Genomic DNA, 27,496 nt, shown 5'->3' on the forward strand with positions numbered 1-27,496 from the left:
GCTTTTTACGTTGAATAGAACCCTCGGTAATTATGAACCTAAAATGGGTCAACTGAGGTTTCTTTTTAACTGTTTTTCTCTTCAGAATGTTTTCATTTTGTTTAGTAAACTCTGTGCTGTGGTATGTTGCTCGCATGGCTCTCATTAACTCCAGCTGGACTTACTGGTTTATGCAGCTACAGTGAAAAGCAGATCTTTGCTATCTGTCCTTAAAGGTGTTTGCTCCAAGAAACATTCCTATGTCATAACTAAATGTCAGACTTTGTTAGAAATCAGTTCTATTTGATATTTTATTTAAAATATTTGTTTTGAATGATATTTTTTTCATGTATTTCTTTTCAACCAGGTCCAGAGATTGAAAAAAAAAATTACATGTTTATAATAGTTATGCACTGAAGTTTTTGACAGAAATGTTTGAAGTCACTTAAAAACATATTTAATGCTACTTTTGTAGCATATGTGCTTTGTTCAGAAATGATGTAGGAGGTGGTTTATTGTGTGAGAAGAGCGCTAACTGAAGGAACAGTATTGTGCTTTTCTTAAGATAATACCTCGTAACATACTCCAGACAGAAGCATGATAAAAATTAGGTTAATATTTCCTTTTTCTCTTTTTTCCCTCCATCCAGGTTGGTCCTCCATCAAACACTGTATCTGTCAATGGAAGAGCCAGGCTTAACTATTTGTATTCAACAGAAGCGAAGGCGAATCACTAGATATTATACCAAACATTTTGCACTTTACTACTGCTTCATAGGCCACCTTAATACTAACTACCAATTTTTAAAGTGATTAGTATATTTTTATCAGTTGGTATAGGAATATGACACTGGGTTCCTTTGATGCCTTGGAAAAGATTATTAGAATATGTAAATTATGGTAATAATTTTCTCTATATAATAAAGCTGATGATGCTGCTAAAAAGGTTTAAGAGAAGGTGCAGATGAGCTCTGCTTATGTTGGAATGAATGTCAAAAATTTGTTGATTTCAGCCTTCAAGACAGAACAAATGTAGCAGTATGCTGAAATTGCAGATTTAAAGCAATCTAAGGATTTTAGATCACTAATTTTCAATTGTGTATTACTTTAACAGATTGTATGAATTTAAATCTACCACATGCTGCCTCCATATTACTTTGTTAAATTAAATTTGTAATTAGTAGAAAACTATATGCAATACTTTTGTTTCTCTTAAAAAAAAAAAAAGAAAAAAGAAAAAAAAAAAGAAAGGATTTTGTTCCTTCAGCTGATGTAGTTGGGATAAGTGTTTTGGTTTTAAATCTCCTTTAACTTTTTCCTGGATATATTAAAAGAAAAAAAATGAGGACATAAATTATTGGACATTTTTGTACTACTTAAACTTTTCTTAACAATAGCACTACATGATGTTTCTAATCTTCTCTTTGAGTAATTGTATATACTGTTTCCCTAGCACTCAGATGAGCAATGCCTTTTGTGAACTAGATATGTTTTTAAATAGTCATCAGTATATCAGTATATAGTCACTTATGGATAAAATGCAAATTCCAGTTTTGATACTTAATGAAATTTAAAAAATGTATAATTGGATATTTGAATAAGAATGAACTGTAGACTTCATATAAAATATTTTAATCTTAAAACAGCACGATAATACACTTACAAAGCATTCTTGTGTCAGAGCTTCTATTTATAGAGACTAAGCATTAAATACCAAAATGGGAATGAATATATATATATATATGCATATATAAAAAGAAAATGCTTCCTATTATATTTTATCTATTTTGCATTTCTTGTCAAGATGAGACGTTTTTGGGAGAGAGTGGAAATTGGGTCACATTCATGATGAAATAGCTAGATTGTGGGTATACAGCAAGTGCTGGGATATTTGCCATATTAAAATATTTTCTTGCTGGATTTGATTTAAATAAAAATAATTATATTTAGTTTCTATTCTTTAACAATATATTTATTTTATACTTTTAAGAGTCATTGTGTAACTCATTTTCAGAAGCTGATCTGTATGTGCATTTCAACAGGTTGTTGGTGGTTTGCTGCCAGGTTTTTGTGCAATAATCTCAGAGATCCCATTACTTTTCTAGTACAGGTTCAATTACTGGTAACAAGAAAAACAGTGTTAACCCAATGCTGAAACCCATTGAAGAAGATTTTAGTGAATAAAATTCATAAAGAGAACTGATGAACATGTGTTCACTGCTGTTCTCTTGTATTTTCACACCTACAACTTTACAACTACAACAACTAGTCCCCTGTCAGTGCATGCCACCACTTCCTTTTCCTCCTAGTTCTTGCCTCCAGGGGCTGATTCCAAGGGGAAACCTTACATGGTAGTTCAAAAGATCTGTTTTGGGGTCTGATTGTAAAACACTGCTTCATCTTTCACTTGAAATTATTGAGATAGAAGAGGTAGTTGTATTCTAGCATCTAACTGGGTCATACTTTCTAGATTTCCTTATGTCTTGAGGGACAGTCTTGAAAACTGTAACGCATTCTTATCAATCTACAAAGCGTCTGTGTTTGTTGTGATATTTGAATTCCGTTTTTCAAGCATTCCTGTACAACATGCTGAGCTGTAACTGGCACAGAGAGGTTGCACTGCAAAGTAGTTGTCTATATCTTGGGTGGGAGAGGGTTACATATTTGCTCTCAAACTTTTGTTTTCTCTGCTCCAGGTGACTAAATCTTATTTTGTACAAAGTAATCTTCATCTGTAGACTACATGATATTTCATTATTTCAGCCAAGTGTGTGGTGTCCAAACGTTCTGGGTTTTGGGAAAGATCAATTAACCTTGCTTTGTTCTTCTTTTATTTACATTTGACTACTGTACTACTATTATGTTTTTCAGTTCCATGTTAAAAGTATGCTGCCCTTTGATGTGAACTCCTGAAGGCAAATTTGTATGTAATAGAGATTAAGACTAAAAACATCTTTTCTGAATTGTAGGGTTTCTCATCTGTGTAACTGAACTTGCTTGGTAATTAGCTTAAATGTCTACACACTGTGTACAGACACTGTGTACACACCGTACAGACAATGTACTGTGAAATTGTTCAGTAAGATTTTCTGTTACTAGCTGGCAATATTGTTTAGCAAAACTTTCCCTTTCCCCCCCTTCTTCCAGCATATATGTAAAAGATTTTAATATTTTGCTATTATATTGCTAGAGAATCATTTTTTTCTTAAACTCTTCTATTAAAGCTCTTGGTGATTAACTTGATGTGTTTGTTAATTGTTCAAACAAGAAGATATGTTCTTAAGTAATAAAGCAAGTTTTTTCTAGCAACAGCAAGCCTAAGCTTGGCAGAAATAAATTTTTGTTGAGGTTGCCTTACGTGCATGGAAAATATCTGTATGTTTTTGTTTTGGCCCGAGAATACTTAGCTGGGGGACGGTACTAGAGATGTTTTCCAACACAAGGCAACTATTTCTGTCATACCTCTTGTTGCTTTTGAACAGTAGACAAAATGTTTGGGGAAGAAAACGAAGGACTCTGCAGTAAATGGTATGTCAGTATAATTATGTAGACAAAATAACAGACCCTAGTAAAGACATGCAGTTTCTTTTCATCATGAAACAGCAGATATTGGTATAGCACAAGAGGATCTTACTCTGATTCTGCCTTTAAGGCTTTGTAAGTAAAGGATGGCTGGGAATTAAAACGAATTTTTTAGTTATTAAAGCTTATACTTTTATTCACTCTGCAGAAGAATAAAATCAAGACAACTACTTTAATTAATACAATTAAGAGATACCTGGAAAAGAGAAGCTGTTTGGCTGGGAGAGCTTAATTCATCACCAAGGAATATTTGGAAATCATCAGTGGTGACTAGAAGTCATGAAGCCACGCCAAGAGCTCTCATATTTGCAGCTGAAAGATGTTAAACCACTGGATGCTGCCATTCTAGGAAGTATATTTAGTAATCAGTGCCCTAGTTTTTGCTCACTACTTGTGATTCAAGCCCTAGCATACTGTAGCATATAACATGAAGATCTCTAAGATGAAGGAATAACATCATTCATTAATATCATGTGGATATATGGACCATGAGATCACACATTCTTGGTAATGGATGTTCATCACTGGTGAAAATGCATAGCTAATGGTGGTGACTATGTTAAAGAGTAGTGTTTTGTAGCTGAGAATTTGCTCTATCCAGCAGTGCTATTGTGCTTCTGTATCTGTTGTAGTTTCCATGGAAATAAGTTGAAGGCATTATTTTCAGAGCAACTGACATATAACTGAATTGGGAAATGTAAGAAGAGATTTTGCTAGTTTTATTGACCCAAGTTTACTCGGTAAGAAGCATCCCTCAAGAGGCGAGGGAGATTTTGATGAGGAAGGGGAGGCTTTAAGATCAGTTTCAGCTCCTCCAGAAAAACATAGCTTGCTGATTGACCTTTCCTTTGGTCCTTCTCCTTGGAGAGAATAAACTGAAATATCGAAAATGCAAAGCCTTAACTATTATTTTAATTTCACTGCATTGGCACGATTCTTCATAGTACACCTAACAGTGTGCCATGTATGAATTAAGTATTATATTCCCTTACTAATTTAGTGTCAAAAACTGGAGACAGATCACCAACTGGAATTTTCAAAAGTATTTACATATCTATCGGGCACTTACCAGTTTAACCATCTGATTTGTCTGCGTTTTTATGCAGCCGTGGTATCTAGTTGCATTGAGTTAAGTGAACTGTAAATCTGCAGAAGTCTCCTACAATTCAGTTTACTGTGAAGATGAAAATTTGTCGTGTGCTAAGAAATGTTCATTAAGTATTCCCTTAATCTTCAAAGACAAGAAAGTTTCCAGTTAAACTTTAAAAATAGAGCAATTGTCAGTGTAGGGGTTCTGTTTCTACTGTTGCTGTGTTCAGATAATGTCAAAGCAATGGTGCGTTGCCTTTTTACAGTTCTCTGTGGATTTCTTTCACATCTGAATTTCATATTGAACTTAAATGTTGAACAAATGTGCAATTGATAAGATATTTTCACATCTTCAAGTGTGAAGGATCCTTGGATGTCTCACAGTATGTAGTCAGGAGGACCTAATCAGATTATTAATTAATGAAATAATGTCTCTTAAGGTACGCAGGGGCTTTGATTAGACATTCCCTTGCCAAATGAACTAGGACAGCACCTAAGGATGTCTATACTGGGTCAGTGATTCTTGAAATATTAAGCTGTTTCTTTTTTCTAGAGTCATCACTCCTTTACAACTGTCTCTGTTCATTTCTTAGGTGTAAATTTAAGCCTGCTCTGATTTATGAATTAGTGTGCTGCTGACACTAATGGGAGTCAGAGCTCTAAGACTCGCATAAGAAGGTCAACATTTCTAACAAGAGAGAAAAAATAACCATTAAAAAAACTTTGAATTAGTCATTATTTACATTCTATATGTGAAGATCATAAATCATAAGCTTGATGCAGTGAGTACTGCATGAGGTTATTTTACTGCATAAGTTTTGATGATTTAAAATAGTGTCTTACTTTCAAGTAGTATTCAGATATTTAAATGTAACAGGTAAGAATGGAAAAAAAGCATAGTGCAATGTAAAGAATAGATAGTGCATTCTTTACATCAGTGTGCTCATTAGAGAATTTTGCTAATTGTGAAATAACCTGATATGGAGGTCCAAAGGAGAAAACATGAAACATAGGCTATGTGAGGGCTTTAAAGAAGCGTACTGGCTGATAGCCCTTATTTTCAGATAAGGATTCCACTGGCTTGAAACACTGAAACTGAAATGTGTTTGTAGATAATTGTTTTGTACATATCTCTCAGAGGTAGACTGTACCACTAAAATGACATAGATGAATCTTCTGCAAATGTTGAAAGTTGGGTATGGAAAATATAATTATTTAGAATACAGTATGTCTGGAGAGCTGAGGCTTTCACCTCTGTATGACTAAATTGTCACATCACGTGAACAGACCTCTTAGACCTCCTATTTTTGTCCTCAAAGCAAATCTCTCTCATATCACACAGAGGGTAAAGACGCTTGCTTGAAGCTTTTGCTCTGAGTACTAAGTTGGACTGACCTTGCTTAGCTTGTGATATTTAATATCATAGCCAGAGCAATAAGAACACAGTAACACAGTAGAGTGCATAGAACTAAATTTTTAAATGTGATAAAAGAACGGGAATTTTAAATAATGGGCCTTCTTATGCAATACTGAACATCCACAGGGGTAAAGAATTGATGCTTATCTCAGCGCAGGGGGAGATCTAGGACCACAAAAGCTGCAGTTGCAGAAATTGTTGAATAAATCTGGCCAGCAGTGGCTATTTGCCAAGTACTAGTGTGCTTAGTGTACTTAGTGTACTAGTGCTACTGCACATTAACCACTAGCAGACTTCCTAATGGTTGATATATTTCTACTGACAAAAACAATGAATAAGCTGCTATTGCAGTCAACTTTGTTTCCCCCAGCTATGTATGTTTGTCTGCCTGTATGTTTCTTCTATTTTAATGTGTGCTCCTGAGCAAGAACTAAGACTCAATGGCTACACTGAAGAGGTAAAACAAGGACAAAAACATAAATCCTTAAGCAACTGTGAAATAAATTTCTCTGATTTAACAGAAAGTGAAAATCATCTTCTGTAATATCAATAGCAATTTTCTACATGAAGCGTTTGAACTAAACAGAGAAATACGGAGAGAGATGCAAATGGCCACTTTGGCTAAACATGATTGATATGGTCAGCAGAAACTATTCAATTTCTTCAAATGCTGCAAGTCAGTTAAATGCTTTCTGGAATCTGAAACTTACTGAGGCACACAAATATGGATCACATCAGGGTACACTTGCAGGTATAACGGTCACATACAAAGCAAGACCCTACAGTGTGCTAAGCTGCTGCAGTTCTAAACTCCATTGCCTATGTGATGCAAAGAGGGTGAAACAAAGGCTGAAGAAGCAGATCACAAGTCACTTCCTTCTAAATTGTAGAGGACTGGGAGAAAAATGGGCATCCAAGTGCTTACATGGTCAGGTGTCTCACTTCAAGGATGAGTGTACTGTTCTTTTACTGAAAGAGATATTAAGTCACCAATCCCAATTCAGTCTGTATGTGCCATACGTGTCTTTATGTACAATAAGTGGTTTTACACAAGGGTGATTTCTCCTATCATGGTTTCTGTTGTGGTGTAGATGTACAGCACAGCTGTACATGGTGAGGCTTTTCCTTGTTTGAGGGAAGCTAACAATTCCAGGTTTCTAAGACAAATTTTAATGAAAGAAAGCTATTTTCTATAGTGAGTTACTTGTAGGATACATCTGTCTTCTGTCCAAGATCAACAGTTCATGAGAGATGGTTCCATGTAACGGTTCTAAGTCACTATGTAACCAGCTGAACAGGACCTTGCTAAGTCATATTTAGTCACAGATGTGATCATCTGATTCAAAGATGATCTTTTCAACTAGCCAGTGAACAAAACATTTAAAAACTTAAGGATATGGTATGTACATTGCTCAGTTTACTGTGATACTTGTTCATTAGCTCCAACTTACAATAAAGACATTCCTTTGGCTAATATGTACCACCTTTACATAAGAATTTTCAATCGATTTTTCTGATGAAAATTTCTGTTGACTATTTCATGCAGCAATTGGATGAAGGTGATTATTCACCTTCTGAAATCCTTTAAAGACAAGGATGTCATGTGGGACAGTGTCAAATGTTTTGCACAAGTCCAGGTAGATGGCATCAGTTGATCTTCTCTTATCCAATCCTGTAATGCCATTACAGAAGGTCACTAAATTTGTCAGGCATGATTTGCCCTTAGTGAAGCCATGTTGGCTGTCACCAATCACCTTTTTGTTTTCCATGTGCCTTCATATAGTTTTCAGGAGGGTCTGCTCCATGCATTTGCCAAGCACTGAGGTGAGACTGACTGACCTGTACTTATATGTTAGAGTTCACTCGTGGAAAAACACTTTGCTAGCAGACGCACGTGAGGCCTAGCAGGCAAAAAATGTGAAAAAGAGGGAGCTTTGCACAAGCTACTAACATTGGTGTGGTTTTCTCATCTCCTTTCACTCTCCATCCAACAAACTGAATATGGTAGGTAATCTGGCCATCATTTGTACTCTTCTGTTTTTAAAAATAATAGTTCCACTGTAGTGAATGACTATGCTGAAGATTAGTGTACGGCACCAGGGGAATGAAGGCCACGTACTTACCTGCATGATCACTTTTGCATAGAAATGCTGCTAGCTGTCCAGAAATCTGGAACACGGAGAATGCTTTTACTTCAAATATTTTTTCTGGTCTTATTTGCAATTAAACACAGAGTTTTTACTAAAATATTTCTGCTGATTCATTATCGACTTACTTTGTATTTCAATGTTAAAAGTGAATTTTGCTTCTTTAACTGTGTTTAAATAAACTACCTTTGTGGCGGTATTTTTGGATGAGTCTTTTGATACCTTCTTAATGGTACATTAAAACTTAATGAATGCTGAGTAACAGTGGAATCACTATGGAAGCACATGTGTTATCTGTATTAATACTGAATGAATGCATAATGATCAGTAAAATCTGCGTGATTTCCACATGAATCAACAGTGATGAGCCACTTAGTGGCTCACTCAATTACATCATGTTTCACTTATGTAGCATTATTTGGACATTATGTTTAAAATGTCGTTAGTAAATCATTGAGACTCTAATTGAGTCTCCATTCCAGTGACAAATTACACTGTAAATATTAAATTCAGTTTTTTACACAACAATTAATTTATGTTGAAGCCTGTTTGCAAAGGGTCAAAATTTGATATATTCTATTATTCTCTGAAAAATTGAATCCTGGTATGAAAACAAATTACAATACCTGCTAGATTACTTCTTTTTCCTTAGTTATGCAGCAGCTGGATGCTGGAAAAACATTAACTCTCTGAACTCTGGAAATAATGGCAATACCTCAGTTGTTCAATATGACTACTGCCAAGTGGCAATCCACATTCATTCAGCAGACTCAGAATTCACTCCTCTTGGGAGGCCCTTCTAGTACATCCCTTACTCACTCTGCATATAGAGTACAGCAAGGTGGACCAAGAGCTTTGGAAGTGTGATCATGCCAGCAGCAGCCAGAGAGGGAGGGAATGTACAGAAAATGTAGATGCTGTCTTTCAACTTTTCTCTCAATATCTGTCTGAGCTTATATATGGCATCCTGTGCAGGACAAGGAAAAAAACAAGTACTCTCACTGTGTTCATTACCTGACAGCCTCTGAGAAACATAGGAAGTTAATCTTGTCTCATTTCCAAAGCATAACAAAAGTGTGAGGACCCAATACCTCACTTCATTTATCCTGGTTTACATGGCATTGGACTGAACATGGGCAGTTGCTACCCAGGCCCTGCGGTGAAGGTTCTGTAAAAGGCTGCCAGAGGCAAAAAGACTGTCAGCAGCTGTAGTCCTTCACTGCAGCCTTCCACAGTACTGCTGAAGCAACAAATTTTGCAGCTACACAAGCTGAGACTTACCAGAGGATGCTATGCAAGGCTCCATCTTTACAGACTGTCTCCACACCAAGACGAGGGATGTGCAGACATCTAATCCCAACAAAGAAACAAACAAAAAGATAACCAAGTAAATAATCTTTGTAAGAGAAAAGTGTAAGTAAAATAATCACCTAATCATGCTTCAAACTTCCCTAGGAACAGTAAACCTCTGCTTGGCTTTCATCTTTTCCTGTCAGGTACTTATACAGAAGACAAGCTTCTGAGACACCATTTCAGTGGATCTATGCTTGAGCTGGCTTTGGAGATGATCCAAGGCGGGTCTAGAGATACTCATTTACAGAGAAAGGCTGGGGCTGCCTATTTTACTCAGTCAACTCAGTTAAACAATGATCTGAATGTGTCTGATTTTTGGCAAAGATAGCCTAGCCTCCCACTACTCCAGAAGGAATCTTGCACTCTATTCTCTCAGGTTAGTCCTCACAAGTATTTCAGGCCAGTAATGTTTTATTAAGAGCCATTGTGTCTTTAACATTCTCCCTCAGGCAGCTCTTCAATACATAGTAAGCTTGAGAGGTCAGTTTTCAGTTCTAAGAGGCTGTCTAGTCTAGCTGCCTCAACAAGGAGGACTGGTGGAAAGAGAGCAGGGTTTGGAGACAAAGTCCTATCAGCTATTTACAAATAAGTCCGTCACTGTATTTTTAGCTTCTGCAAATTTCCTGTGCTAACTGCTAGCACTAGGCACTGCATCCAGTTGATTCAGTTATAAAGAATTTACCATCTGTGAATATATGAAGCTATCATTTTAATCTGGTGTTCTTTTTGATTTACTATGAGATAATCTGATAACTGGAAAGGCATCTAACAGCTGACCAACCACTTTGTTAGAAGAAGTGCACACAAAGAACTTCATAACGATAATGATCATAACAGTAGCTGTTACCATATCTCTGGATTGCTGAAAAATGCAAATTCAGACCTTTAATAATTGCAGCCCAGGCTTTCATTTCTGACAGCAAAGTGAGAGAGAAAAAAAATCTTTCCATCCTAGGAAGATGTAAAAAAGGCTATCAGCTCCTTTAAAAAAATCACTTCATTCTTGTTAGAAGAATTTAATAAATTAAGGCTAAGAGAGAAAAAATACTTATGGAGAACATTTTGCTTTAAAATGTCTTTTTTTCATTTATGTTGATCACTTCAATGATTCTGTTCTCATGATTTGGGAATTCTATGCTGTGTTAATTTAATTCAGCTTTAATTTGAATTGAATAAAATATTGGCTAGTTAGCGAACTATGATGAAAAAAAAATACTGCTTAAACAGAAAGTGTTTGAAATATACAAAATGATCCTCAATACGCTTCAATATACACCTAATAGATTTTAATGGTATAATTATCTCTGATTTGTTATATAGCTAAATATATTTTAGAGACTGCTGTGTAAGAATGTATTTTAAAATAAAATGTAATGGGGGTATAATATCACTATACTCGTTGGAATAACACTAATATAAAGAATGGTACAAGAAAATGATGGAATGCATGCCTTTAACTACGTGGTGACTTGATGAACATACTTCACAGCAAATTAGATTTCCTTGACTGGTGTTGTGGTTACAATGATATAATTCATGTTTTGTAACTCTGAAGAAATAATGAAGGCATTGTAACCAAAAATGTGTCAATTTGAATAAATTTATTATGAATTGCTTTGGTTTTAAAAGCTCCCAATATGTTATAATAGAAGCCTACGTCCTTACTTGAGAGCCAGCCAAAGTATCTGTAGAAAATGGGTTTTTAATGTCTTAACAATTTACTTAGTGGTAGATTTTCCTTTCAAATAAGCAAAAGGAGAAATGTTCTGTAAATACTATCCTAATAAAAGAGATCGGAATATACGTTTCTTTTAAAGCCACTTTGAAAGAAGACTGGTGTCATATTTAGATGGCTCAAAACATTGTGGAAACTGTACATCCATTTTTGCCTGAATCTAAGTTGCAGTGAAGCAAAACAGCCCTTGCAAAAATTAACCCGATTCACTGATTGCTGAACTGCACTGCATTTGTGCTGAATGCAATACACAATGGGCTACTTCCAGATATTGAAAAATACCTTCTCCCACTAAAATCACACAGGTTCATAAAATGTAAATAAGGCACCATCTAACATGCACCACTTTTTAAGGCTGTTCTGAAAGTAATGCCTCCTGTTTTACTATGTTGGCTCACAACATAATATCTCCTGTTTTATTATGTTGGCAGATGTTGATGGTGGTATGGCAGTAGAGGTTGAACCCTCCCACCAATACTCCATTACATTTTATGTGACAGATGTAACAGAGGGGCAGTCTGACAAAATGGCATCTGACATGGAAGCATGTATGAAGCACAGGTGTGTCAATGAATTCTTCCATGCAGAAAAAATGGCACCCACTGACATTCACTGATGCGATCAAACAGTAGATGCGAGTACAGTGAGGTGGTGGGTAGTGTGTTTCTACAGTGGTGTCAGTGACATGAAAGACAAACCACGTTCCAGATGGGCAAGCAGATTTTTATGAGTGCAGAATGCAGGCTCTTGTTCATTGCTGCTGAAAATGCACAGATAATAGGCGAGACTATGTTGGAAAATAGTGTTTTGTAGCTGAGAATTTGCTGTATCAGATAGTGTTATTGCGCTTTTTGCAACTTTTAGTTTCCATGGGCATAAGTAGGAGACTTTACTTTCAGAGCAATGTATGTATGTTTGAACGGTTAGGATGTTTCAGTGGCACAATCTGGCTTTTCTAACTTCTTGGCCAGAGGCCTATGAAATTTTTCTATTTGCAGTGTTAACATTAGTACTATTCAAAAAAATAGCGTTTAAAATAGAGTGGCTACTGAACAACTCCAGAGCACTGCTTCAATAAACTTGAAAGCAAAGGAAAATTGACTTTATTTTTGCAGCTCAGTGCAGAATTACCTTTTAGACCAGCCTTAGAACTTACTGTCAGGAGTACTGAAGTATTAATATATTTTACCTTCTTTATTTTTAGAAAATAGAAACCTTTATTATAGTTATAAAGGAGGATGGCCTGATTGCTAGAGTACTAATTTTGGACTTGCAGTTTTCATTCCTTGCTCAGCCACAAATTCTACTAGATCTTGTGAAAGTCACTTAGCAAATTAATTGCACTGTCAAATTTAAGTTACCTAAGTCAGGAGAGAGTTCTCCCTAGTTTTCCAGAGTAGTCACAGGATACAAAAAGTTCTTCTGGAATGGTTGTCAACACTAAGAGCCATAGTTGCTTCTAGTTGAACTTTGGAGCTCTGTCTCTCTCCCTGTGTTAAATCACCTCACTGCTCTGGTATGACGTGTAAAGTCGGATACTCTAAATACCTACTTACTGCTAGTTTTCAAAGACATTCAGGCACATAAAGCTGCAAATGTTTACTCATCTGCACAAAGGGAACAAATGCACTAAAATGTCTGCTGTACTGATTTTGTGATAATTATGTTCATAATAAATGCTGAGATGGTTGTTGTTACATCGTGTTCCTGAATTTTGCATTACTTTTTAATGTAGTAACTTCCAACTAGTCAGCACAATGCTTTTAAAACATGAATGGGTTGCTTTTTAAAGATTTATTCAATACTATATTCCCCGAATATAGATTTCTTGGAAAAACTTTTGAGACAGAGCAAACATCATTTCTTTGTGTTAACCTCGGGGGATTCGTTCATCACAGTCTTATATGCCTCATCAGAGGATGTATTAAGATAGTGGCAGACACTATCCAATATCTGCAGTACCTTAGGAATTCCAGCTCAGGAATTCCTCCTGGAACTCCAGGAATTCCAGTCAGATAAATGTTTATTTGTTTGTTTTACTTTCTACTATTTGGGAGTGGTGTAATTTCTGCATCATTAATGTCCAGCAAAGCTTTCCATTCCAGAGCCCATTTGCAAAGCATTTTAAATTGCACAAGCACAGGTATGTTGATTTAAAATTGCTTTGCTGTGTTAGGTGCAAATTTGTGGGTGCAAATCTGGGCTAAGTTATTCTAGTGACTTTTGAAGAAAAAAATTTTGAAGAAAAAAATTTGAATTTCATTTAGTTTCTTAAGTTCATGACAATCTATATTGTGAGCTGCGTGTTGGAGAAGCAGAGAAGAAACAATGCAAGTAAAATTTAGGCACCTAAACACAAGTCTCTGCTGCCATATTTAGCACCCAGGAATAGCTAAAACACACACCAGGCTGTCACATATGACAGCGGACGAACACGAAACCCATCTCTTCCTAGGACAAGGTAGAATAGGTATCTAAATTAGTAGTAGAAGCCTGCATTTAGGTAGATGAGTCACTGTATGTCATTTTTTCCAAAATACATAATTCATTTTGACTATAAATTTCTTGTACCAAACTTGTACTTTGATAGCAGAATTTAAATACTATCCTACATGAGTTTGACCATATATATATATATATATTTTATTTTGCCCCAAATAGTTCCACATCTCTCTTCCTCTTTATGCATATCAGAAGATAAGCTTTGGTACTATTGCTTCAGAGTCCTTGACAGCAGCTCAGAAATGGCTGGGATTTAGGAGTGGTGTGGCTGTTTGTAAAAAGGTCTCCTTTTAGCACTGCATTCCTTGGTGGTTTGGTTTTGTTTTGTTTTACTTAATGCTTGTATTTTGTTTCCCCTTCTACAAAATGACTACTGTTAAAGGATCTTTAATCAGATCTCCCAACAACTCACCTAATGGTACCTGAACTTCTGTGCTCCATATTAACACAAATGGTATCAGATAGCATAGTAACGTGCACCCTTCCTTCCATAGTAAATATAGGTTTGTGTATGATATTCTGAAGATACATATGGCCAGAAATCGTGTTCTTTGTATAAGGTAGAGTTCTAGAAAAGAGGATATAAAAAGTATCAGTAATACTCTGCTGTTGTGAAATACTACTTTTAATATTTAAATAAATATTTTCTCAGCTATGTGATATTTAAAGTTGTTCACTGTTCACAGTATTTGTTCCAGAGGCACTAAGAAAACATTAGTTATCACAAATATATACAAGGGATTAATAGGAACAGAGAAATGTATTCAAATGAAACTGTTTCTTCCGCTACAATACTGTAATTACAAACATTTGGCAGTGCCCTGACACTTGACAATTCTCTTCCACAAATAACCATAGCAGTATATTATGCAGTTCATCCATTCATAACAACCCAAAAGATTACATGTACTCTACTGGATTTAGACCCAATAGATGAAGGTTTAGTCAACGTAATCCATCCACATGTAACATTCACCTGGATCTTTCACGGTTCTCTCCATTTAGAATGGAACTTTGTGCCCTAAAGATTTTCAAGATTGGCCAGTGCAAATCACATCAGCTAGTGTACAGTCTGTTATAGATGCTGCTGAATGATTGTTTTCATACAACTTTAGACCGAGGGAGCAGAAGCTGGTATGTCATTTTATCTGACCTGCACCTGACAGCTCCTGCATAACACCCAGTCATCCCTATACCAAACCTAATTTTTTGCTTTTAGCTACAAAGACCTATTTCTGAAATCATTAGTTCTCATTTTGATTTGATTGACTTGAAAGGTATCATCCTCAAAACTCTGCAATGAATTTAATTCTGTTCTTGTGTTGCAGTTCAAGGGAAAGTTCCAGCAGGGAGATGTTCTGGTCTGAGGACAAAGCTGTTGCCGGAAATCACAGAACTTGATGTTGAAACAGCAAAGACTGTTGTCACAGCTAGCAGTAAAATCCACCCCTGTACTCAAGTTTCTTACAAAAGTACATTTAAGTATTCATACTTTTCAGTGGGGAAAAATCCCAAGCCCAAACTAAGAAACAAAACAGCACAAATCTGCTTCTTGATAGTAAGCGCAGAAGGAGAACATTACGTTGGGCAAAGCGTTACTGTGCTGTGGTTTGTGCAAGCATGCATGGAGGAGGGAGGTTTCAGATTAGTTTGAAGAGCAGCTTCTGGAAACTACTGGGCTCGGCATTACTGATTTAATCCCTTGGAACCTTTTCCTTATCTGCAATGAAAGATACACATTTTAGCAGTAATTCTAAACCTAACGTTCAATGTCAGCTATAACAACAGGCAAAACTAAACTCCTTCAAAACATTCAACCACAGATAAACTTTCAAAGAGTTATGCATGACTGCCAAGAAGTTAGCTACTGATATCTCTGAGCGTTCATGGGATAAATTTGGCTCACTCGAAGTACTGCCCAAACAGATGGGCCAGTTGTCAAAGCTAAAAATGAGCTTCCAAAGTGCGCAAGAAGGCGCAATGACACTGCCACAGTTCCTGATGTCACGACCACAAGGAAGAAAACTTAATGCATATTCAGCATATTCTGAGAGCGCTGATACAATAAAGTCACAAAAATTACAGATGGAGCTTGTAGAGGAAACACTACACTGGGAGATAAGACTTGACCATGGTTATAGCCTTGCACTGGAAAAACAACCTACTTACGTTGGATCAACCGAGTAGGTTCAGTAGAAACAATTCTTTGCTATTGCTACTGTGACAGAAGATGGTGTAAAGGTGTAGTACTGTTTTTCTATGTGTAACCATCTTTAAGAAATTAAAGTCACATTTTTTAGACAAGTTTTTTTTTTTAAAAGAGACAAACTACTTTGATTAAAACAAGGGGTAACGTGTGGAAGGGGGAAATGAAAAAATCCAGTGAAAATCCTTCACAATTTTTAGAGATAATCACAGATAGTTTGGATTTTTTAAACTTTGTCAGTAATAACTGTGAAAGTTTACTCTAATTAAAGGTGTAATTTTATCACATTAATCAAGTGCCGTGGTTCTAAATAGCATATGGGCTTTTGAGAACTGAAGAGCTTGATTTTCTGAAAGTGGGGTGCATACTGAATAGCTTGAATCTGTTTTTCAGGATGTATTTTTAATTTTACTTGAGAAACACCTGGATCTCACTAGGACTAATAAAAAACTGACATTTTTAGAGAGAAAACAAACCCACTGAGTTGAAGATTGAAGAATGCCCATAAATTAGGCTTTGGGGAAATATAAGACTTAGCTTCTGCAGTAGAATAGCCCTCACTCTAAGTATGAAAAAGTAGATTAGGCAGCTTAGGTATGTTCATGACAAAAATGAAGTCAATTCACACAGATCAAGAAGTGTGTTGGTGCTAGGACTTAGCAGAAATCTGCTAGCCTTTTATTACCAACATTATTAATTGTTCAGCAATCACTGGGTTTGTACTTGTTTGAAGAGAGAATTAAAATGTTACCCTCAAACAGAGTCTAGGTCAAATGCTCTCAGATTTCTTCAGTCAAACTCTGGCAGTATCTCTTAAGGGGATTCGAAAGGAGAAAGTAAGTCAGAAGAAACTAGTTCCACATTCTCATCTACACAATGCTTCCTATGCTACACTGAAGCAATCCCTTCGGTCTTCCTGTGCCTCAGAGTTGTGATGACTGCATTTTCTCGTTTGTGCACAGAAAGCAGAAGGCACAAGGACGGTCTACAAGAAGATTGTTTCTTAAATTACTACATTCAAGTGAAATTATAACAGTGTTTCATTTTATTTTTTTTATCTTTTTATACAAGGGGCTCTTTTGCTGCGGTGACTCATTAGAAACCTAGCAAAGTTATTTTGAAGCAAATCAGTACTTATTTGATAATGTTCTAATTGTGTTCTTCTATTTGCCTTCCATTTAAAACCAATTACGTGACAAAGCCTAAGGCACAAAAGTCTACCCTGTACATCAATTTGTAGCTACAAAATAAGTTGCCCAGCTAGGGTGAAAACCTCAAAACATATATTCCCTTCCTGGTTGAACTTTTTAAAAGCTGATAGCTGCTTGAAGGTTCTTATCTCTTCCCGAGCCCAGTTTTCCACCCAGAACATACACACAGTTGTCCTACCTCCTAATCTTATGAAGAAAGTGAAGCTTTGTATGCCACATATATATACACCAGTGCATCAGTTAGAATTAGTCTGGCCTGTGCAAATGTATAAAAAGATAGCTCTTTGCAAGCAACAAACAAATCAAATCAATCATCTGACAGTGTAAAATTCCAGATCTGTTTGCCAGTCTCTGTATATGAGAATTCTCAATCAACGCACACTTGCACTTCTGCTGTCAGCAGAACACAGGATGAACTGTTCTGAAGACAAGGGATCCTTAGTTTCATTGAAAAAAAATGTCCTGCAAAATCATCTGCAACTCAGCTAAAATGAAAACTGTGATTACTGCTTCTATTTCAGGAAAAAAACATATCTTTCTCCAATTGAAAATTTTGGCTTGTGTGTGAGGATTTCTTCAGTGGGCTCAGGAAAACAGGAAAGGATGTTTATCCCAAAGCACTCTCTATTCTCACCAGTCTGAGATGTCAGCTCTGCTTCTGAGCGAGCCAAGGAAAATCAGTTTTCTACATACAGCTGTTTCTGCCAGGGCTTGGGCCCAACCTTTGAATTATTTTACCTTTCTATCCTATCCAATGGCTTACGTGATTTTACACATTCCGCTTCGTTCTGTGAAACTGTTCTTCACACAGCGAGGGGGTATTTTGATTTTGTAGTAGGATGAACGCTGATAAGAACAGCCGTGGAACCGCCACATGGATGGCATCGTGTGTAGCTGAAGCAGAGCCGGAGCTTCCCCACAGGGAGCAACCTTCCCGCTCTGCCCTGAGGGAGCTGAGGCTGAACGCGCGCCTTTGGCCCAGCTGGGAACGCAGCTCCTCCCCAGGCTGCCTGTTCGGCATTAAGGTAATGGCTTTATTTCCCAGCTTTGCTCACTCCATATTTCTGCGAGGCGTAACGGTGAATCGCCGACCTCACGGAGGGATTGGGCAGCTCAGTTAATGACCTGCAAGGCGCTGAGAACGCTGCCGGGGCGGGCTGGCCGCAGACGGCAGCAGCGGCGGGTCCCACTGCGGCACGAGGGGCGGCCGAGGTGCCACAGACACTGATCGGGGAAGCGTCACCTCAGCGATCAGGCGCAGAGGCCGAGCCCCGCGGCGGGCGGTACCCGGGGCCGCTGCTGCCGTCGGGTGCTGCTCGGCCGCGCGCCGCCTCCTCCCGCAGCGACGGCCCGTCCCGATGCCCTGAGGTGGGCGGGCGGCTCCGGAACCGCGCACCTGCCCGTGCCGCCTGGTCCCGCCGCCATGGACGAGGCAGCCGGGAGGGCACGGGTCGCCGCCTCCTCCTCCAGCCCGCTGCGGCGCGGAGCCGGCGGCCGCCCGCCCCCGCCGCCGCCCGCGCACGTGTGTGCCGGGGAAGGCGCTCGGTACAGCTCGCCGCCCGGGCGGCGCTTACCCCCTCCCCTCCACCTCCTCCCTCCTCCGCAGCAGAGCAGCCTCCGCCCGGCGGCGCCGGGGCCGCTGGCCGACGTGCCGCCCGCGCGCAGCCGGGACGTCCCCGCCGCCGATGGCCGCCCCGTGGCCCGGTGCACCGCCCGGCGCAGGGCGGGAGGCAGAGCCCGCGGGCGGCGGCTCCCGCGGCGCGGTGCGCTCCCCGAGGCCGCTCCCCCTGGCTCCGAGCGGGGAGCCGCCGCCGCCCCCCGACAGGTGAGGCTTTGGACCGCCGGGAGGGCGCTGCGGAGGGAGGGGCAGCCCGGCACGGCACGGTCCGGCACGGCTTGCGCGGGGCGCGAAGTTGCCTCGCGGTGCTGCAAATGCTCAGCTCCGCTGCGAGAGGGGTTGGCGCTGAGGGGAGAGTTAAAGGCGGGCGGGAGGACTCCCAGTCCCAGCTTCTGGCCCCGGAACGCGCTGAAAAGTTGCTAGGTGAGGTTTTATGAAATGCGGTTGATGCGGGGCATCTTCTGCTGTCCCCTTTTCTTAAAAGAGGTTTCTCAGTTGGAGGTGAAGAGAGGCGGCGTTACCCGCTCAGAGCGACGCGAGCCGCTCCTCAATAGGCAGCGGCTGCGGGCAGCGCCGGGCGGAGCGAGTCCTCTTGGTGCCGCCGGGCTGGAACCGCTGGGGCTGACCCTTCAAGGCACGGAGCTCTGGTTTGGGGCGAGGAACGTGTGAGCTGGGCTTTTTTTTGACGCATCTAATCGCTTTTGGTAGACTAGAGCGCAGGATGTATTGAAAGACTGCATACGATAGTTTTCACTCTTTCTTAGTGCTTAATACCACTTTAAGTGAATGTACTGCGTGGGTTTCCACGAAGAGAACCGTTGCCCTTCTGCACTGTTACCGTACTCTGATGGTTTTCCACACTTTTATGCCAATCAGTGTGCAACATCTAGAACAACAGTGATGAATGTAATAAAGTTAAATATTAAGCTTGGAGCTATCGGCTCACATGAGCAGAAGGGTCCAGTTACGTGTTGGCAGGCTAAAATACCTGGGGTGTTTTGGGTTCTGCTCTCCAAATGAAATCAAGCAGAAAAAGTGCTCCTTGATATTTCCTCTGTGCGACAGCCATGTCCTGTAACACAGCATCATCACCGTGTTATTAATGCCGTGCTTTGAGTCAGTGCCTAATGGAGCTCTTCTGCAAGTACAGTAGTGATTATCTTCCCAACTCTTGCAAGTGCTGCTTGCTGATATCTGTGACACAATTAGACTTGAGTCGCCAGAAACTACTGAGACGTTTGTTTTGTGGTGGAGCTATGGAGATTCAAACACAAAAGTAATTGGAGACAGAAATGAGTGTCTTGCTGTGCACTGTTCTGTCTTGTCGGTCACTTTGAGTCCTGATTCTGGAGGAAAAAAAGTTTCAATTTGATTAATATATAGTTGTGATGTGCTTGGGAAGTGTGACTGAGAAGCTGCATGCGTCTGCTGTTGTAATATTTGTACATAGGGAATGGCACGAATACAGGAACAACAGAATATTTACCAATGTCCCTAGGAGCCAATATAAATATATCCATGCTCTTACTCTGCAAAGACTTACCCGTATTCAAACAACTTTATATTCAGAGCTGAATACTTGGATTGCTTTCAAGTAGAGTTAAGCACTGTATGTTAATAGATTCAGCCTACTGATTAAAAAATAACTGCACAAAAAAGCTAATTGCTGCAACCAGCAACTCTCGGGGTATTCGTGCCTTAGCATGGCACGCAATGTAGTTGATTGCTGCAATTTTTATGGCAGTTTTTTGTGATAGTTATTATTCTGTATTTTACTGAACAGGAGGAAAAAGACAGACGGCAAGATTTTGGAAATCCCAGCGATTCCAAATCCTTTTCCTGAGCTGTGTTGTTCTCCATTTGCATCAGTTTTCTCAGCAAGTCTGTTGCCCAAGGCAACTTCAAGAACTAAACAGGTAAGATTTATAAATTATCATTTGACAAATAATAAACTGGTTTCATGAAGGCTTGAAGAAAACCCAAGTTACCTATTACAGTATTTTTTCTAATAAGGATGTTCCGTATTCCTGTAATTTGGTGTAATTTTCTCCATAGACCATTACTGGTTATAGAAAATGAGGTTTCAGAATCTGTGACTTAGAAATCGACTGTTCTTTCACAGACTGTAAATGTGACTGTGCATTTTTTTTTTTTTTTTTTTGATGAAGTGGAACAGGGGGCAGACAGTATTTTACATCCTTAAATAAGAAGTTAATTTCTTTCTTCCTCTCTACCTTCAATTATTGTCATTAGTGCTATAACATGGAGGGTTTTGACAATCACTCAACAGCTCCTTTTATCTGGAGGTCTAATTTTGCTAGGATAATTGAATGAAAAGGTAACTGCCAGGGAAGGAATAAATGCTGTGGACACGGCTATGTTTTATGTGGGCGTACAGTTGATATTACATATATAAGTGTATATCTGTGTATATTTTGTACACATGTTTATAATGATTGTTACGCATGTATCTAACGTATGTCTTGTTACTGTGCTTCTATAAACACCCTAAAATGTAAGTGAAGGGCAGTTGTGAGGGGGAGGACCGACAGAGCTGGTGTGCTCCTAGTGCAGCGTATTCCTTGTCCCAGGCAGGGACAGAGGATAAAGAGGCAGAGCTTCCAATTAACGGAGACTGCTGATGTTGATGGTTTATTTTAGTCTTTAAAAACTTACCTGTCTCATTTCTTTCTTCTTTTTTTGAGACTGGAAAGAATTCTAACATGGAGCATTCGTGTGATTAAGGGTGCTACCTCTTTCACATTCTGTGTTTTGGTGGTCTGTGAGATCTCTGTTCTAATAATTTTAGGAGCAATAATGGAGGTGTAAAAGCTTATACTGTTTTTTTTTCTCTTTTTTTTTTTTTCCATCATGAGTTTGTTGAGAAGTTAAAGTTTCTTGTAACTGTACTGACTTTACTGACTTTTCTGAAAGTGACCAGCCAAGGCTGTTTCTGTGTACCTGCTGGGAAGAAGAGATGCACGAGACTTGCCTAGCAAATTTCTGGGTTGATGCATTAATGAGATACCCTTTTTTTTTTTTTTTCCTTTTTTCTTCCTCTCCCCCTCCACCCCACCCCCCCCTTATGTCTGGTAAACTCCACAGATTCTATATTGCCATGTACTACATATTCTCTAAAAATTACTGTGGTGGCTTTCTGGACTATTTGTATTGCTTGCTTTTCTTTCCGTCAACAGCAATACTAATGTGAGGTATTTCTGGTCAGTTTATATGTAAGCATGGCTGATACAGTAGGGTAGAATCATGCTATCGTGCTAGTTTCATGCCTGGGAAAGGCTGAAGTATTCATAGTCTTTTCACAGAGGCAGGAAAAACACCATCTTTCAGAACATAAGGACTGGAAGCCACATTTAAAAAATTTTGTTCAAATCACTCATGTTGCTGGCTTAAATTGTGCTCACTGTGGTGATCTTTTTGCTTGCAACTGAAAGGTATAGATTTCCCAAGCATGAATTAATAAGCAAAGGTCAATTGTCTGCTTTTGTGGCCTGTCATGGTTAAAATTACTGACTGGCATGATCAGTTAAGCCAGCTAAATGTAAGCTTCAGGCTCTCAGAAGCTGAAGTTCTTGTCTTGACAGATTTCACTTCTGTTTCTTCTTAAGCACTCTTATTATACATTTTATGACAGTTTCTCCTTGCAGTCCTTCCGTTTCTCCTGGTTTTCCACTGAAGAATATAGTACTCTCTGGTAGAAGCAGGAACAAAAACAGCTGGTTTACTTGCCAAGTTAAAACAATAAAAGCGTACATGGAGGGCCTGATCCATTTGCCAGAGTGCTGAAAAATTTAGAGTCTTTATGTTTTCTGGAGGTATTCTTACATGACTGTAGTTACTGTCCAAAAGCCTTTTACCTAGGTGTGGAGAAATGGCACTGGGCTAGGTAGGGCATTTGTCAGACTCAGCATGACTGGTCTTGTGTTATTAATCTAATGTTATTAAAGTTGAAGTCTGAATGGCAACTACTGAGTTAAACCCATATATCTGAAATTCAAGTTGAAGTCTTCTAATATCTTTGTGAAATTACTTAACTGTGAAAAGGAGAGGGAGTGAATACTAAGTGGATCTGCAAATAGGAGGAGCAAACTGGCTTTGGCTTTGACTTCCAACAGTTGGCTGTGGAGGCCGTGCTTGGAAGCATGGTATTTCCATACCATGTTCAGGTTTTGTCTACTTTGCAAAAACTCTGTCTGCACACACCTAATCAGTGTGTACTGAAACCACTAACTGAATATAGCCCCAAGGTCACACATATTACTGTTGCAGTTTCCTAACTTTAAGATAAGTGAACTTAAAGATCTTAAAGACTTAAGATAACTTAAACTTAAGCACTCTTTTTTTCTTGTTCTTCTACTACTTTTTTGTTCTTTGTGTACAGTGTTGACAGCTGCCAGGATATTTGAATATTTTCTGCTGCCTCTGTGATGATCTACATATGTTTTCAATTATTCTCATTTTAGATTGCTTTCTTTTTGATTTAGTTTGTGCTATGCTTTTAATTTCAGGAATAATAAAGAAAAATTACAGAGTGAGTTTCTCCTTATGTCTAATAGGTAACTATAATCAAAATATGTGTTTCTAAAATTAAAAAAAAAAAAGTGTACAACTCTTTTGTCTTATTTTTATCTCCAGAAGAGATTATTTGTTCCTAGGGAAATACCCATTGGTGCCATTATCACTCTCATAACATCTATGACATCTGAAGAGATGGAATACTTAAATAGCTTTCTTTTTCAAAATATATTACTAACATTATTTTGAACTCTTGTTTTCCTAAGCTGAAGTTCTCGCTGTCTTTTCATAATCTGTTACCATGAGCCTCTTAAAACATTGAACGTGCTGTCTGAACAGCATGTCTGTTTGTGGGGCTGACTTATTGGAAATAAGTTTGTAAAAGCAAAATGGTAAAAGCCACACAGCAGAATAGTGGGTTGCCTCTGTGCTTGGAAAGTGGGACATCTGTGTGTCTGAACATTGTTCAATCTGTCTCATCAACACAGCTGTTGGTCTCCTTATTTCTCCTCTGTTTGGGAAGTGTTTTGTGTTAAATCCTCAGACTCATAATCCTAACATGTTAGCAGTAATTAAAATGAGCTTACTTTCAGAGGCAAAATTGACTATTTATTGTCTTTCTTCCTTTCCCCCTTGCTTTCCCCCTCACTTTCCATCTCTTAAAAAAAAAAAAAAAAAGTGAGAGGGAGGTTATGGAGCTCTAAACAACAAATGGTAGCATAGAGTCAGTATCTGATTCTCCCAGAGGGGTAACTAGGAGTGGAAAGAGGAAGCCTGCATTGAGCATGCTGAGACTTGCAGACCTGTGCCACATCTGCCTTCTTCTCAGGGGAGCATTTCATGGAGATGGTTGTCATGGTTTTATGTTTTTTCCTTGGTATTCCATATCATAGCATCATGCAGTGCACTGGGAGCTAAAGAGTTAATGCTGCAGTTCCGTGGACTGTCAGTATTTCTGGTCTCTTGGTCTCAGAAGAGAAGTATGAACTGCAGCTCCCAGAAGATGTCATTTTTCAGTTTCTGTTTTCTGTTTGGAGGGAAAGATGAAATGATCTGGGATTCACGAGATTTTGCTCTTTGCTCGCTGGCCGCTTCACCTACAGCATTAGAGTAAGGACTTCAGTTTTGGAAACTCTTTCTCATTTTATTTGACTTATTAGCTTCAGTTCCAATCACATTGTATTACACTGTGTTGTCTCACATTCCACTAGTATATCTAGTAAACTAGGTTTTTTCCCTTATGTCATTGCCACTGTTTTCCTTCATCCAGGTTCATCTTCCTACATTTTCCTTTCACCCCTCCCCCCTTCTTCCCAGTGTGTGGACCCATGGGTCCCTTTGCTCCTTTTGTCAAGGAAACTTGGCCTAACCGTGACATGGTCCCATGGAGCTGATCACACCTGTGTTTGGGAACAGGTACTTTGAGATGTACCATGAAGGGGAGTGAGTTTCACTTTTTAATATCCTCACCCTTAAGAGGGTAATATGGAGATGAAATCAACAGCTGAATGTATGGAGGGTAAAACCATTTTGTGGATTATATAATCTACTCTGTATGAAATCATCAAGTTTGGTGTCCTTGGAAGAAAAATAGAAGGGGATTGAGTGCTTTTGATATAAATAGCATTTTATTGGTGGAGAAGCTTATTATGGATGTCATCTCCAAGCAAGTGGATGAAAAGAAGGTGTTATCAGAAACAGTGGAAGTAGTCTACATGGATTCACCAAGGGGAAATCATGCTTGACCAATCTGGTAGCTTTCTATGATACTGTGACTGGCTGAGTAGGTGGGGAGAGAGCAGTGGATGTTGTGTACCTTGACTCCTGCAAGGCTTTTGACACTGTCTCCCATAACATCCTCTTAAGTAAGCTCAGGAAGTGTGGGATTGACCAATGGTCAGTGAGGTGGTCTGAGAACTGTTGACTAGCAGAGCTCAGAGAGTTCTGTTCAGTGGTGTAGAGTCTAGTTGGAGGCTGTAGCTACCAATGTTCCCCAGGATCCTGTTTTGTACAACATCATCAGTGACCTGAGTGAAGAGATAGAGTGCAACCTCATCAAGTTTGCTAAGGATACAAAGCTGGTCTGTGCTTTGGTGTAACACACACCAGAAGGCGGTGCTGCCATTCAGCAAGACCTGTACAGGCTGGAGAGTTGGGTGGACAGGAACCTTTTGATGTTCAACAAGGGCAAGTTCAGAGTCCTACACCTGTAGAGGAATAATTGCATGCGTCAGTACAAATTAGGGGCTGAGCTGCTAGAAAGGAGCCCTACAGAGAGGGACCTGTTGACCATGTGCCAGCAGTGTGCTCATGTGGCCAAGAAGGCCAGTAGCATTGGCATCATGGAGTGCATTAAAAGGCCAGTAGGGTGCACTAAAAAGAGCGCGGCCAGCAGGTCAAGGGAGGTGATCCTCCCCCTCTACTCTGTCCTAGTGAGACTACATCTGGAGTATTATCAAAAAAGACAGGTAACTTCTGGAGAGAGTCCAGTGGAGGGCTTCGAAGACAATGAGGGACCTGGAGCATCAAACTTACGAGAAAAGACTGAGAGACATGGAACAGTTCAGCCTGGAGAAGAGAAGACTGAGGACATATCTTAGCAATGCTTACAAATATCTGAAGGACAGGTGTCAAGAGAATGGGGCCAGGTTCTTTTAAGTGGTGCTCAGCAACAGTACAAGGAGCAGTGGGCACAACCTAAAACATAGGGAGTTACATATGCACATGAGGAAAGACTTCTTTATTTTGAGGATGACAGAGCCCTGAAACAAACTGCCCAGAGAGATGGTGGAGTCTCCTTGTCTGGAGATACTCAAAACATTCCTGGATGCTTTCCTCTGAAACCTTCTGTAGGGAAGCTGTTTTGGAAGTGGTGTTGGACTAGATGGCCTCCAGAGGTCCTTTCCAACCCCTATGATTGTATGCTAAGAGCATAGCGGGAAATGTTCCTTTTCTTGACAGTATTTTAGGTGTTTGCTGTTGTTAGATGAAACCAGTGAGCTCACATACAGAAACCTAATTGTGTCTTGGAGTCCATGTTCTGTAAGAACTGTCAAGGAATTGAACATGTAAAACAGTTGTGCATTTGTTGTTTTAATTTTCAAAATTAATAACTAGTATTATTGTCTCCAATTAAGATCAAAATGGATATAAATAGGGGAAAATGTTTCTTGTAGGAAATAACTTTCCATTCACTGGTATGCTTTCAGCTTTCTCTGGTCAAATGAACTAGAACCAACTTACTATATATTTATTATTAATTTTTAAGTCTTTTTAAAAGCAAAACCTGAATAATTTGCATCGGAGTGCCAGTTCTTCCCCTGTTCAAGGATAAGCCGAAGAAGTGTTTCATCACAAAAGTAGTTCAAGGTAATTAGTGCCTTGTTTCTTTAAATTCAATTAGAAGTGCAAAAATAAATCTGAAGTGAATCTCAAGGGGAAGAACACTCAATTTTTTTGGTATATTTTCTTGCCTCTTTTGTCTTCATTGATATTCTAAACAAGTAGATATTTTTATCGTTTAGAATCCAAATACACTCTCACACTGTTATTTCCAGGAAATCATTTGTATAAAAAAACCCCTCAAATACACATATTTGATTGTAGGTAGATCAATCTGAAAGTAATGCCTCCTATTTATTTCCATGGAGATTCTAACTCATACTGAGAGCACAATAACACTGTTTGATAGAGCAAATTCTCAGCTACAAAACACTGTTTTTCAACATAGTCACCACCATTAGCTGTGCATTTTCACCAGTGATGAACAAGAGGCTACATGACAAGCTTGTAAAAGTGTGCACGGCTGTCTGGAACATGGCTTGTGTTTCACCTCGCTTTTGCCACTGCTGAAACACACTCACTGCGCACACATCCACTGTTTGGTCTCCATAAACATTCCGGAAGCACTGATGAATGTCAGCGGGTGCCATTTTTTTCACATGGAGTAATTCTTTGATAGCTCTTTGCTTCATATGCCCTTCCATGTCAGACGCCATTTTGTCAGACTGCCCCTCTGCTGCCATCTGTTGCACAGCAACAAAATGTAGTGGAATATTGGTGGGAAGGTTCAGCCTCTACTGCCATACCTCCAACGTATGTCTCTGAGTTCTTAGGCCTACATAA

At 39.1% G+C, this 27,496-nt stretch overlaps 2 protein-coding genes and 1 long non-coding RNA gene across 21 annotated transcripts in view; 2 read left to right on the plus strand and 1 right to left on the minus strand.

Annotated features, from left to right (window-relative positions):
• Positions 1 to 3,216, plus strand: part of COBLL1 (cordon-bleu WH2 repeat protein like 1) — a 75,777-nt gene extending 72,561 nt beyond the window's left edge. For all 11 annotated transcript variants that reach the window (XM_040703572.2, XM_046943813.1, XM_422028.7 and 8 more), the window contains exon 14: positions 629 to 3,216. In XM_040703572.2, coding sequence (XP_040559506.1) covers positions 629 to 715 — 87 coding nt within the window. In that variant the 3' untranslated portion in view covers positions 716 to 3,216. The remainder of the gene's footprint in view (positions 1 to 628) is intronic.
• LOC121111333 lies at positions 2,212 to 14,898 on the minus strand. Of its 2 annotated transcripts, XR_005861274.2 has the most exons (3): positions 14,216 to 14,898; positions 9,495 to 9,563; positions 2,212 to 9,180 (listed from the first exon to the last, which is right to left on the minus strand). It is a non-coding gene; the product is annotated as an uncharacterized LOC121111333 (long non-coding RNA). The 2 variants fall into 2 exon arrangements; XR_005861275.2 differs by having other exon boundaries at positions 2,212 to 9,563.
• Positions 14,899 to 18,175: 3,277 nt separating this feature from the next.
• Positions 18,176 to 27,496, plus strand: part of GRB14 (growth factor receptor bound protein 14) — a 68,175-nt gene continuing 58,854 nt past the window's right edge. For 3 of the 8 annotated variants that reach the window (XM_046943817.1, XM_046943819.1, XM_046943818.1), the window contains exons 1-2: positions 18,176 to 18,245; positions 20,622 to 20,754. Coding sequence is in view for 4 of the 8 variants with exons in the window: in XM_040703576.2 (XP_040559510.1) it covers positions 19,966 to 20,114; positions 20,622 to 20,754 (282 nt within the window). In the remaining 4 variants the exon portion in view is untranslated. Of the gene's footprint in view, positions 18,246 to 18,535; positions 19,262 to 19,390; positions 20,115 to 20,621; positions 20,755 to 27,496 lie in introns of those variants that run through there. The other 5 variants (XM_040703581.2, XM_015289730.4, XM_040703587.2 and 2 more) reach the window with 4 other exon arrangements.

Source organism: Gallus gallus, chromosome 7 (genome assembly GCF_016699485.2).
Source record: "Gallus gallus isolate bGalGal1 chromosome 7, bGalGal1.mat.broiler.GRCg7b, whole genome shotgun sequence".
Taxonomy (NCBI): Eukaryota; Metazoa; Chordata; class Aves; order Galliformes; family Phasianidae; genus Gallus; species Gallus gallus.